Source organism: Geospiza fortis, unplaced genomic scaffold (genome assembly GCF_000277835.1).
Source record: "Geospiza fortis unplaced genomic scaffold, GeoFor_1.0 scaffold138, whole genome shotgun sequence".
In the NCBI taxonomy this organism is placed as follows: Eukaryota; Metazoa; Chordata; class Aves; order Passeriformes; family Thraupidae; genus Geospiza; species Geospiza fortis.
This window is the reverse complement of record NW_005054307.1, coordinates 9,823,917-9,836,228: the sequence shown is the minus strand read 5'-3', so window position 1 is coordinate 9,836,228 and position 12,312 is coordinate 9,823,917. Positions and strand designations below refer to the sequence as shown.

The following is a 12,312-nucleotide window of genomic DNA, read 5'->3' as shown; positions in this document are numbered from 1 at the left end:
GGCTGTCAGTCTGAGAGTACAAAACAGAAATGCCCACAGATTGTTAACAAATAGGAAACAAACATTTATTTGAGTTTGATGACATATATTGACTCCACTAGCACGTATTTGCTTTTTGTTTTCCTTATAGAAACTCAGAGGCAGATACAAAAGTATACCGTCCAAAACTCAACTCCATTTGAGTTTTGCTCAAAAAATAGTTTTACCCAGTTTTCACTCCATGATGCATTTGTTACTGTTTTACACAGGCCTGTGTGGAGGAATCTATAATGCAACTTCTACATCTGTGACTGCAACATCTCCTAACTTTCCAAATGAATATCCACCCTTTACTCTCTGCTCTTGGGTCATTGACGCCCCTCCGCAAGAGCAAGTCAGGGTGGTGGTAGAGACCTTCCACCTCCATCCCAGCCAGGACTGCTCTCAGAACTACCTAGAGCTCCAGGATTCACCAACAGTAAGGAATTTACAGGGGATAGCATTCCCCATTCCCATTCAGCTCCCTTCACTCTTTGGAAAGAGAGAAGAAACTTACTATTTGGTAATATATCCATGGATGATCCTCTGTGAGGGCACATCCAAAACATTACTGACTGTGCCCCAAGTGACATGTGGTAACTGTGCACAGACCTCTCAGAAGCACTCTGTGCACACGTGGAGTTAGACCTGGGCAAGTGTTACTCAGTTTTTCACAGTTGAACCCAGTATCAGTGCTGCCAAACCTGATAAACAGGAAAAACTGTCCCACAGCAAGTTTTCATTGTGCTTCCTCCCATCCAAGAATCATAATAAAAATGAATACTCATGCCAGGAACTGTTAAAAACACCAGAAAAAAACCCCCAATATTTATGTCCCTCATATTCTAAACCTTCTTTCATCATTTCTCATTTTGGCATGAGAATAGCTCTTATATTCTATTTGTTCCTAATAATAATTCAGCATGAAATGTTGAGATATTATTAAGTGATTTCCAGGAGAAGTTTAAAATGCAGTTTCATAATTGGTATAGAAAGTGTTGAGAGATTTATTTACCTTATGTTCAGTACGTACAAAACTGAATTATATCATTAAGTAACTTGTGATGTATTAAATTCCAGCAGAGCCAAGGGTCAGTCCATAGATTCTGTGGCACTGAAACTTTTCCAGTCCCTGAGTTTTATTCTTATGATCGCACTGCCATTGTGACTTTCAAGTCAGATGAATATATGATTAACAATGGATTCAGATTTTCCTATCAAGCTACAGGTAAGCTTGAAGAAATGTCACAAAAAAATCTATCTACTATTCTCTTTGTTTATTTGATACACTGAAATGCAATACAGAGATCTGAAATCCTTACATGTTTCTGGTTTTCTGTCTCAAGGTTGCAGCAGAGAGTATAATCAGTCATTTGGTTACCTGAAGAGCCCTGGCTGGCCTGGTCTTCACCCCAATAATATGGATTGTTCTATCATTCTTCGAGCTCCCCCAAATCACACAATATCGCTCTTTTTCCACGCTTTCAGTTTGGAAGACAGCATCCGCTGTTCACATGATTTCCTAGAGGTATCATGCAAGTATACATATTTTGTAAGCCTATGTAAAAATCTGCTAAATTCAAAGGATATTAGTATGTTTGGATCAAGTTTGGATCAAGTCTGAGTTGAACTGACTGAATTAGGGACTAATTATTGCCAGAGTTTTATGGTGAAACAATACACTCTAGTAAATCCAAACCCAGTGAATAAATAGTTTCATTATCTTATCCTTACCTAGCTCTTGTTGAGGTTACCCAGTTTAACAGTGTCATCTGGAATAGTTTGTGTTTGATACTAACATCCATGAATGAACAGAAAGCCATAAATCTGAGTGGTTTTGTTACAGCAGTAGATTCTATCAGCTTCAAATTTTTCTCAAGAAAGATTTTCTTCCTAAAAAAGCAATTTAAAAAAACCCCAAAAAACAACAAAACAGAAATTAACAAGCTCTAGTGACAACTGTAAGACACTTGTAGAAGTACTTTGTGTCAGTGAAAACTGTATCTTCCTCCTACACAATCCTCATTCTTGCAGGTTTCCCTGTTCTCTGGTCAGATGACAAAAATCAGATGTCTGTGGCAGAATCATTATTTAGCTCTATTTTCATATCCTCTTTACTGTCTCAAGAAATGGATCTAAGCACCAGCATTATTGGAGTGTAGGAAAAAAAATCAGATTAAATCTGAGCTATGTAATATGATCTGTGTTTTACTGTGACTGGGGAAAAGAGCAGTCTGCAGGGTAAAGAATTAATCTTTTCATCTGGAATATTAATATTTCTTATGAAAAGCAAAACATAGGCTTGAATTGCATAAGAACATCTTAGCTACTAGTCAAGCAATTTTTTCAGTCAGGAGATATTCACACTATAACATTTAGCTGCCTGTTTCTGATGATACTTGTTCTGTGCAATTACTTATAAAACTCAGACCAGTTAATGGCCTCTTTTTCCTTCTACACAAGAATATGTGGTAGGAAATATAGCAGTATTAAAGTTACAGCTATAGTAAGCATGCAAGTTGCTACCTAGTTTGTGCTGTGTTTGTATCCGTGAATAATTGTGCTGGTGTGTAAGTGCATAGGAATGTAATGTTGACAGTATTTTTTGTAAATTTTTTGTGTTCCGTGAAGGTCAGAAATGGGAGTGATGTGCAATCACCACTACTTGGCAGGCTCTGTGGAAACACTGTGCCCAGTCCCATCTTCCCCCAAAACCATGTTGTCTACCTTCGTTTCAAGAGCGATTTTTCAGTGGCTCATGATGGATATGAAATTACTTGGACTTCATCATCAAGTGGTAAGGCTGTAACTACAAAATAATTCTACATAGAAGGAAAATGCAGCAATGTGGAATTAATCTCCTTACGGATCCTTCCTCATCACCACTTTATAACTTCTCTAGAACTCACAGTCCACCCTATTCAGTCACCAGAGAGAGGCAGTTGCTCCTCAAGGCCATTGGGGCAAGATTTATTTTATGAGTTGGAAGCAATTCCCTCTCCTAATGTTGACTTTAGAAACCTCAGATGATGTCGTCCACTTAAGATAAAGATCTCCTTCTTTCAGTGAGAGGCTGGAAAATATCAAGAACATCTGCCTTGGGATCCACAGAGTGGTGGTGCTGGTGGTGACTCAGCTTGCTCTACTAGTCCACTTGTGATATCCCTGAAGAGCTAGGCACGGCTAAGCCTGAAGGGGACAGGAAGCTGCCCCAAGAAAATAAACTACCTGTAATGCTGTGTAGTGACTATATCATGGACACATTCATGAATGGCTTATGAAATGGCAGTGAACAACTAGGTAATGACACTGAGTTACTAGAGGTAGGAAAGCTTGTGGCCAGATGAGAAGTACTGCAGAATAACCATACAGTACTGAGTGACCCAGTGATGGAAAGGCAGAGAAAGCTCAGTGTAGGAAAGTGTCAATAAAGAATGTGGTAAAAAAAAAAGGACAATCCTAACTTTACTTACAGAAATACGGGCATTGAGTTGACTTTTAGTAGTCAACAACAAGATCTTACAGGTAAAGACAGTTTCATGAAAACAAAAGTTTACTAAGAGTCAAATAGACTGGCATAATGATGGAAATTGTTGGGAAAGGAAGAGAAAAGAAATAGACAGCCACTGTATAAATCCATAGTTTACACACAAATTGAATGATGTGCACAGTTTTGGTCTCTTCCTCTTATAAAAATCAGGATTAACAAAGGGCTCAGCATTAAAAGTGGCTTCTGTTTGAGGTATGCTGACACTTTTAAATCTGGTTAAGAAACTACAGAATTCTATAAAATTGAGTGATATTGGATGATAAAGAGTGATCCACTGTTCTTTGACTTTTCCCATAGCAGTCATCATATAAAGCCAGGAGCTCATAGGTCCATAACAAACTAGACAAACCAGTTCTTGATACAGTATGCAGTTAAACTGTGGAGTCCCTTCCCACAGCATGCTACAAATTTACATGGATTCAAGGGCTACCCACACAAGTTCATCTGATAAACATCACTAAGGGGAAAGGTGCCATGTCTGGGAACTGTAAACTGAAACTTCTTGGAGACTGTGAGGGTAATCTGGATCATGGCCTGCACATTCTTCCTCTATAAACTTGCATTTTTTGTAGGTCATCTACTTCTGCCCACTGTTGAAGACTGAATTTTGGTATAAATGGACTTTGATTTACTTAATATGCATAATTCCTCTGAGTTGTTCTCTATATTTTTCTATCCCATGGGGTTCACTACTTTTCAGCCAAAGAACAGTCACAGCAAATTCACCTCCAGTTGAGTAGCTGGGAACTGAACTGACTAAGGCACAGACTGAAAACTTCAGTTCCTGTTTCAAAGTATTTGGGGGGTGGGGTGGTGTTGGTTTTAATATTCAGTGACGGTCTAATGCCCGTTGCATATTCTTAGGCTGCTAAAGCTAGAGCCTCAGTTTTACCTCTTATTAGTGTTCCCAGCCACGTTAGCTGTCCCAGCTCACAGTCTCTCTGGTTTTCAGCACTGATACTGTACTAATGTAGCACATCATGTATTGCCTTGTGAAACGAAGCCTTCCAGGCCAATTAACAGCATCTCCTTCCAGGATGCGGCGGGACATTGTACGGCACCAGTGGCTCCTTTGCCAGCCCCAGGTACCCGGGGACTTACCCCAACAACACTGACTGCGAGTGGGCCATCACCGCGCCCCAGGGAAGAATTGTCACCGTGAACTTTGATTTCATCAGCATCGATGACCCAGGGGACTGCAGCAGCAACTACCTGATCCTCTATGATGGCCCAGACGCCAGCCATGCCCCCGCTGGGCCCTACTGCGGAACGGTGCGTACTGCCTCCCTCCGTGACCGCAGGAGTGGTTACAAGGAGCTTTTACTGTTCCATGTACAAGACCATTTCCCTCATTCTGACGTGAATTCCAAACAGATGAGTGGAAGTGAAGGCAAAAGCCAACACCAACTATGAACGAATCCACAGCTGAATCCTCCTACTTACACGAGGCCTTCAGCCCCTTCTACCACTCATAGACACCTGATGACTCCTAGCTAACCTAACAAACATAGCCCTTCCTCCAACAACAAACCTCATAGCAGAACTAACTATTGTAATCGCACTTTTCAACTGATCCGCCTTCTCAATTATCCTAACAGGAGCCACAATCCTACTTACCGCCTCATACGCCCTATACATGCTCATAATGACACAACGAGGCACTCTCCCATCCCATATTACATCAGTCCAAAACTCCTCCACACGAGAACATCTTCTCATAGCCCTACATATAATCCCCATAAATGCTCCTAATCCTCAAACTTGAACCAATCTCCGGTATCCCCATATGCAAGTATAGTTTCAACCAAAACATTAGACCACGACTCTAAAAATAGAAGTTAAACCCTTCTTACCTGCCGAGGAGAGGTAAAACCAGCGAGAACCTGTGTGGTGCCTTAGAAACCTTCCAACTCAGACCGTACAGTGACATCTAGTGGGAGGCATCAAACAAGTTTGCTCCATACTTCATTGTATTTGTGTTCTAAATATTTGCAATATCCTGAGGGAGAAATGCAGCAACAGTAACTAAAACAGTTACTGAGATCAGTCAATCCATGATCCAATTTGTGCCTCAGTTCTAACTCTCTGACTGTCTCATCAAGGATCTTGATGTTCTGTAAGGCTTTTAATTTTTCTTGTCTTTCATTTTAGGATTCAAACATCGCTCCATTTACTGCTACATCCCATCAAGTCTATGTAAAATTTCATGCTGAATATGTGACTCTGCCATCAGGATTCCAGTTAAGCTGGACAAGCTAAAACATTGCTTTTGAGAAATATATTACCATTCATTGCTACACTGAAAAGACTTTAGATGATAAAGGAGGTTTGAAGTCCAGTGATGACAATTGCAACTGAAGTAAGGCCTTTTAAAAGTTACTGTAAATGTAGCTGTTATGAACTTGGAATACTGTCAAAAAAACCATTGATCTGCCATTGTGCTGAAAATAAACTATTACCTACCCAAGTGGGAAAAGGAGGTTTTGCTAGATGTTTTTATATTCTTCTACATAATTTCAAAATTGTACAATTAATGCTATAAAAATTTAATTACACATGAAGTTGATGAGAGGATGTAACATATGAAGCTGTCTTTAGTTTGTTCCCTAGAGTTATGTGGTTTTGCCCCAAGCATTTCTGAAAACATCAGCTTAAATTTTATTCAAATTACCTAAAATCAGAAATTGCTAAAAAATGGTCCCTGTCCTATAACCATTAACATAGATAACTGCGCTGAAGAACTTTCAGTAATAGTGTGCATTGGGTATAAGAACCCAGCTGAAATCAGTACTTGACCATTCACTGAAGTTTAACACAGCTAGGAGATGGTTCTAAATGTTAAGCAAATTAAGAAGTTATTTCAGGATCAGAGCCCTATGTTCAATATATACAGAAAACTGTGGTTATACTTATTGAGTTATATTTTCAAGCTTCAAAGTCTATTTTACAACTGAATATAAAAAACTTCTGAGGCTTTCAGTAACCATGTCACCCTTCTAGTCAATCTTTAGGCAACTTCCTGGACATTTATGAAACAGCTATAACTTCAGAATAGGGCAGACATAAAAATATCAATTGACCTTTGACTCAATTAGTTTTTCCCTTCCCCAGGCTAACACACATCATACATAAAAGATTTGTTGACAGGGTGGACAGAGGACACTGATTCCCACCATGAAGCATTTTTTGTCACAATCCAGAACAAATGACCAATTAATTTCCTGAATGTCAGCTGTGATGGACAGGCAAGAGAAATTTGCACTGCAGAAAAGGAACAGGGGCCTTATCAGAACTCTCATTTCACAACTATTACAAAGAGTCACTTACAGTGAAAGCAATTCTTTAATGTGATTATTGAAGCAATTAATTATGAAAAGAGATTAAAGTGTAAGTGGCAGTTTTAACAAAATCTAGGAACTCTTTGAAGATTGCCCAGTGAATGCCAAAAAGGCATCATTCCACAAACATACAAAACTTTATAACAGCTGAGCAGATATTCTGGTTAAGATAAAATGTAGAAAAAACAAAGCAGACAAAAGGGACAAGCTATAAAATATGACACAAATCCTTGGGTGACAACTTAGAGAAATAGAAACCTGTGAAGCCCCACTGGCCAACAGAATTAGATGTAAGCCAGCATTTTATAACTGTCCAAGGACTAAGAAAAACTGAGTCTATGTACAGGTGATACTCCTGCTAACATGCCTAACTCTAACATGGAAAAATCAGATATATCTGTATTTGGATGAAATTGTGAGGCAGCTGTTTCCTACTGAGCTGCCAGCAAAACAGAAAGTTCCTCTAATAAGGAAAGACATAAAAGACATATAATCAAATATGCTCAGATTAGTAGTCCAGAAAACTTTTGCTGAGTCTAGTCAAACTGATGCTGTACTTGCCGCCAAAGGATGATGCAATCTTTGTCCACAGTGTTTATTAAAACTCCCTACATAGAATAGCAAGCAGTAAAGAAACATCTGAAATGTCTGAAGATAAAGTCACAAAATAAGTTCTATAGACAATGATGTGTAAGAAACTCCAAGTACAATCAAACATGGATTGAGTGGTTTGCCTGCAGAGCAAAGGAGGACTGCATTTCTTCCCTGTGGAACGCTGCATCACAGGCTTCATGAATGTTCATTGTGGCTCTGACCTTCCTATGAACCACCATGGATTTGGTGCAGCTGGTGCACCCCACTTGCACTTGGCAGAGAATCTCCTCAAGATCTGGATGCTGTCACTTGCTGTGAGGTGGCTGGACATGGAAACATCAGATTCTAGGCAAGAATCAGCATGCAAGAATGTTGTCATTTTCTGCACTTCAGCAGCCCAGAGCGCAGCTCAGCTGGAAGCCACACATGAAAGGGAAGGACACATCCCTCCAAACAGCTCCGTGCCACTGCAGGCAGTGTTCTGTGGTGTGTTCATTGCTCTCTAAGAGTGGATCAGCCCTGTAAGAAATGAGTTCTCAGGTTAAACACTGGCCTTTTTGCAGGTGTGACAGAGCATAAACTGACAAACAGAAACCTGTATGTGGTTTTAATGAATGAAGGTCATTAGTGGCTTTTGGAGGCTGGAGTCAGCACCACGTCACACAGTTTAAGGACACCAAGGTGCCCGAGGACACAGCAGACACTGAGGCTGGTCTCCTGCTGACCTAGGGACAGGTACAGAGATGTGCTCCGGTGGCCTGACATGTGCCTGGGGCCACTCTGGTAACAAAACCTTTGCCCTTAAGAGCTTGAGGGGAACTCCAGCTAAAAAGGTGAGTTTGCTGAAATCTATACTTCAGAAAGGCTGCTTTCACTAAGAGAAAAAACATGTTTCACTTTAAAGCAATTAAATGCTTTTGGACATTTTTTATATGATCAATACTTGCTGTTGGCAAGATCTGTCACATCATAAAATTTTATAAAATCATTGAAATTCTGCAGAAAAAAAAAGAATAAAGAGCACTATGAATGAGAGGAAGAGAATTTTTTTAAAGTTTTTTTTTTAATCTAACAATAACTAATGCTTGGTGAATCTTTAAATGTTGTAAATACTCAATACTTATGCATAATTTTATTTAAAAATGAGCTAAATGCATGAGGCTATTTAGAGGGAAACAAAAAAAAAAAAGCCCAGCAGAGAATTTGTGCTCATGAAGACTGTTGAATGCAGCTGCTGGTACAAGGTTGAATTGATCCAGCCCAACTGACTCTCGCCAAAAATAGTCAAGGTCTAAAATTAAATTATCAAACTCATTCTTTAAAAAAACAAAGGAACAAAGAAACCCACTGCTGTCCTCTAACATATTATATGAGGAACCACAACAAAAATACCAACTGCAGAAGTAAAGTGGAGGTCCTTAGAGGAGAGAGCTGATGCTAAGCCATGTTTCTGTCTTGGAAGGTAAGGAGCAATTTGAAACACTTGCTTTAAAATGAATGCACAGCAAACACAAAAATTATTTCCAGATTATCTATTTGGTTCTGAACCAAATAGATAATCTGGAAATAATTATTCCATGAAACTTCTATGTGCTTTTTGCAGTGTACAATTCAAAAGACAAAATCTGTACTTAATAAGAAATATAGCTTCATCTTACAACACTGCCATGAAAACCTTTGCTTTTATGTCTGTGCACATTGCTATTTTATAATGTCATTGTGAATGCTGCACGTCTGTATTGTAATAACTGTAATAACATGACTGCAACCTCCCTCTGTCAATGACAAAGCAGATAATGAAAGGGCAGGTTTTCACTTTCTAGAGCCTGCATATTTTTATTTTCCATGTAAAGCTTCTTCTGCATGTTACTACAGATGTTTATTCTTATACAAAAGTAATTTTATGAGGCAGTTATATATGAATGGTAAACCCTCCAAAGACTAGGATTTGAAGAATAATTACTAAAATGTCCATAACAATGTTTTTAATTGCCCTTCCCACGTGGCAGGACTGTTCTTTATAAATGAGAAATAATACCACTGTGAGATATTCTTACAATTATAGTTGCTTAAGTAAAGGAGACAGAAGATATAGAGCCAAAATCCTAGAAGTAATGGCGCTGGTCAATTTAAAAGAATAGCTAATTTTAGTTAAATTTACTAAGCAATTTTGACTGAAAAACAGTTTTCAATTGGTTCATTAAGCAAAGGAGGAGGTGTCTCAATTTCCCATAATAACACAGGCTATGAGTCCTAGGCACCAGAATTAACATATTTGGTGTAATTATTTTTTGTCAACTGCTGAACTGAAACTGCAGAATTATTCTGCAGTCCTAATTAAAACGAAATGCAATAAAAAGTCATGGGATTGGCCATATTGTTCCGAATAGAAAGCAACTGGATTAGTAAGAAATAAGTGTTTAAAATATTTATTAAATGATAATAAAAATAGAGGCCAAATTCTAGGAGTTTTTTTTTGATACAACAATGGGAAAAATAAATACTGCATGCCAGTTATCACACTTAGTGAGTGTAATGTTGATGGATGAATTGGTAGTAGCAGTGCCCAGCACTACACAACTGGTTTTGCAGAAGTGTTGCTGTTGCATCCTTTTGATGACACGCTATCCTTGCATTAATGTTGCTCATTATCATAGCTTTTCTTGGAGGGAGAAAACAGGGATAAAAATAGAATAGTAATGTAAAACGTCATTTCCTTGGTTAGTAGAAGTACCTAAGACAGAAAAAAGGGAAGCTCATTCCCTTACTGACCCCCAGCACAATGAGAGGAACCAGCAGGAGGCAGGTCCAGCCATCACTGCCTGGGCACAGCAGCCTGGGAGCACCACTGCAAGGGCAACTTCTGCCCCCTCTGACCACCACAGGGGAAACTGCAGCTCTGCCACACAGCCATGGCCATGCATCTACTCACAGTCTGCTGCTTTAGCCTGCAGGCCTAAGGACAGAAGGCATTTGCTAGCCTCTGCAATGAATTCAGGCATCTGCTCTACAACCATTTAAGCCAAGTGATAGATTTAGAACAGATCTGACAGATAGCAAAGATATTTCATAGTTGTTTCATTAGCGAAAAATCAGTAGCTGGAAGGTACAGCAAGACCTAAATTGGAAAAGTCTCTACTGTGAGCTCAAGCACTGAATGTGTGGGGAGGGCTCTACTGGCCAGACCCCAGGAACGGGCTGGCCAGCCTCTAGCAGGGGGTATAGAGGGAACTAAGTATTTCTGGGGCCAAAGGGGTTTTGGAATGACTGCACCTACTGGGAAGAGGAGGCGGGCATAACAGAGGGGTGAATGGGTGACTGCAGTGACACAGACCCTCTGCAGGAAATGGCTCATGACTGCAGAAGGGACAATCTGAAAAATCAGTTCTCATGCTTCTGTATCTTCCTTCCCACTCCTTCTGCGACAATTATGTGCTCAATGAGGCATTGAGAAACTTTAAAAGGAAGACTTGACAGCAAATCCCCTTTGCCAAATCCAATGCCAATATCCCTGACTGGGGCATGGATTTATGCTCAGACAAAAGTTTGCTCAAGCAGGACCAAAAGAAGGTCACATAGAAGCTGTGCATGATAGATGAACTCTTTACACAGAACAGGATAATGAAATTAGATAAATGGCAAAAAACCCCCACAATCCTGATGAAAGGGAGTACTGACAATATGTTTATTAAGTGGGAAGTAATTAAATACTTCTATGGTAGGAGTAGAATGTGGGTGTCTAGGCTACATGCAATGTTTTGATCACTGCATAAATGAGGCAGAGAGAAGCCAGGTAAGCTTTGCATTAGCCATGAAGACTGTTTTGTAAATGTCTTGTTAGAGTCAATGTGGTGTTAGTTGGAATAAGGGAGCAGGACCACACTTACAGACAATTAATCTGCCTGAGCCTTTGTTACTAAATGACACCTGCAATCATTTGCCATGAAATAGGAACAGCAGACATGTTAGCACTTAGGTCTTTGGGACAACTGATTGGTGGCAGTTAGGGCATTTCCTTAGACAGGAAAGGGATCCAGATTCATGGTTCTGCAGACAAAATAAGAACTGTGCATCATCGTCCTGTACATCTAAGTGACAGCGGGTTCTGCTGAGAAATCCAGCTAAAAGGAAGATACTCTTCCAGTAGTACCTTGTAAGGAAGACCTGAAAACAGACAGCAACTTCAGGAAGCGCTCAAAGTAGGAAACTCCAATTAGGAATAAACATGCTACAATTCTGCAGTCCAGTATGAAATCCTTACATTCCTAAAAAAGGGAAAGTTGAAGTTGCACCTCCAGGAAGTTTTTTATTTGCTGGCTTAGGCAAATCCTCATCATCTTGGTTTCTGTGGATACCATTTTTAGGCTACTAAATAACACCATGAAGTACATATGCAAAATTCAAAGCTGCGCTTCTCAGTGGGTAGCCTGGCCTTAGGTAACTTAATAGATTTAGTCACTAATTGCTCTGAGCTTCCATATCTGTTGAATGGCAGTAAGCAGGAGCACCTTAACCCCTATGAAAGAGGTTACATGCATAACTACATTCTGGGCATGAAAGAGGTTACATGCATAACTACATTCTGGGCAGTAAGGTGTAACTCCAATGCCAAGGCGTGTCGAGATCAGTTACAAGTGCTTAGAACGCGGACCTAGCCTTGTGACTGGTTTCGCTGTTAGAGCCGACTGGAAAACCCAAGAAGGCACTTGAAGAAATGGAAACCGCTGGTTAAATACACCGGGGTCTTTTTTGGTGTGGGTTATTTTGGTGATAACGTGTTTTGTCCCCGGCAGCCTTTCCAAAGCCCCGAGC

General features: G+C 39.8%; 1 protein-coding gene across 1 annotated transcript in view; it reads left to right on the top strand.

Annotated features, from left to right (window-relative positions):
* Positions 1 to 6,044, top strand: part of CUBN (cubilin) — a 142,397-nt gene extending 136,353 nt beyond the window's left edge. Inside the window, exons 62-67 of the mRNA XM_005418600.2 lie at positions 249 to 457; positions 1,099 to 1,246; positions 1,365 to 1,546; positions 2,650 to 2,815; positions 4,605 to 4,840; positions 5,720 to 6,044. Coding sequence (XP_005418657.1) covers positions 249 to 457; positions 1,099 to 1,246; positions 1,365 to 1,546; positions 2,650 to 2,815; positions 4,605 to 4,840; positions 5,720 to 5,827 — 1,049 coding nt within the window. The 3' untranslated portion in view covers positions 5,828 to 6,044. The remainder of the gene's footprint in view (positions 1 to 248; positions 458 to 1,098; positions 1,247 to 1,364; positions 1,547 to 2,649; positions 2,816 to 4,604; positions 4,841 to 5,719) is intronic.
* Positions 6,045 to 12,312: the final 6,268 nt, after the last annotated feature.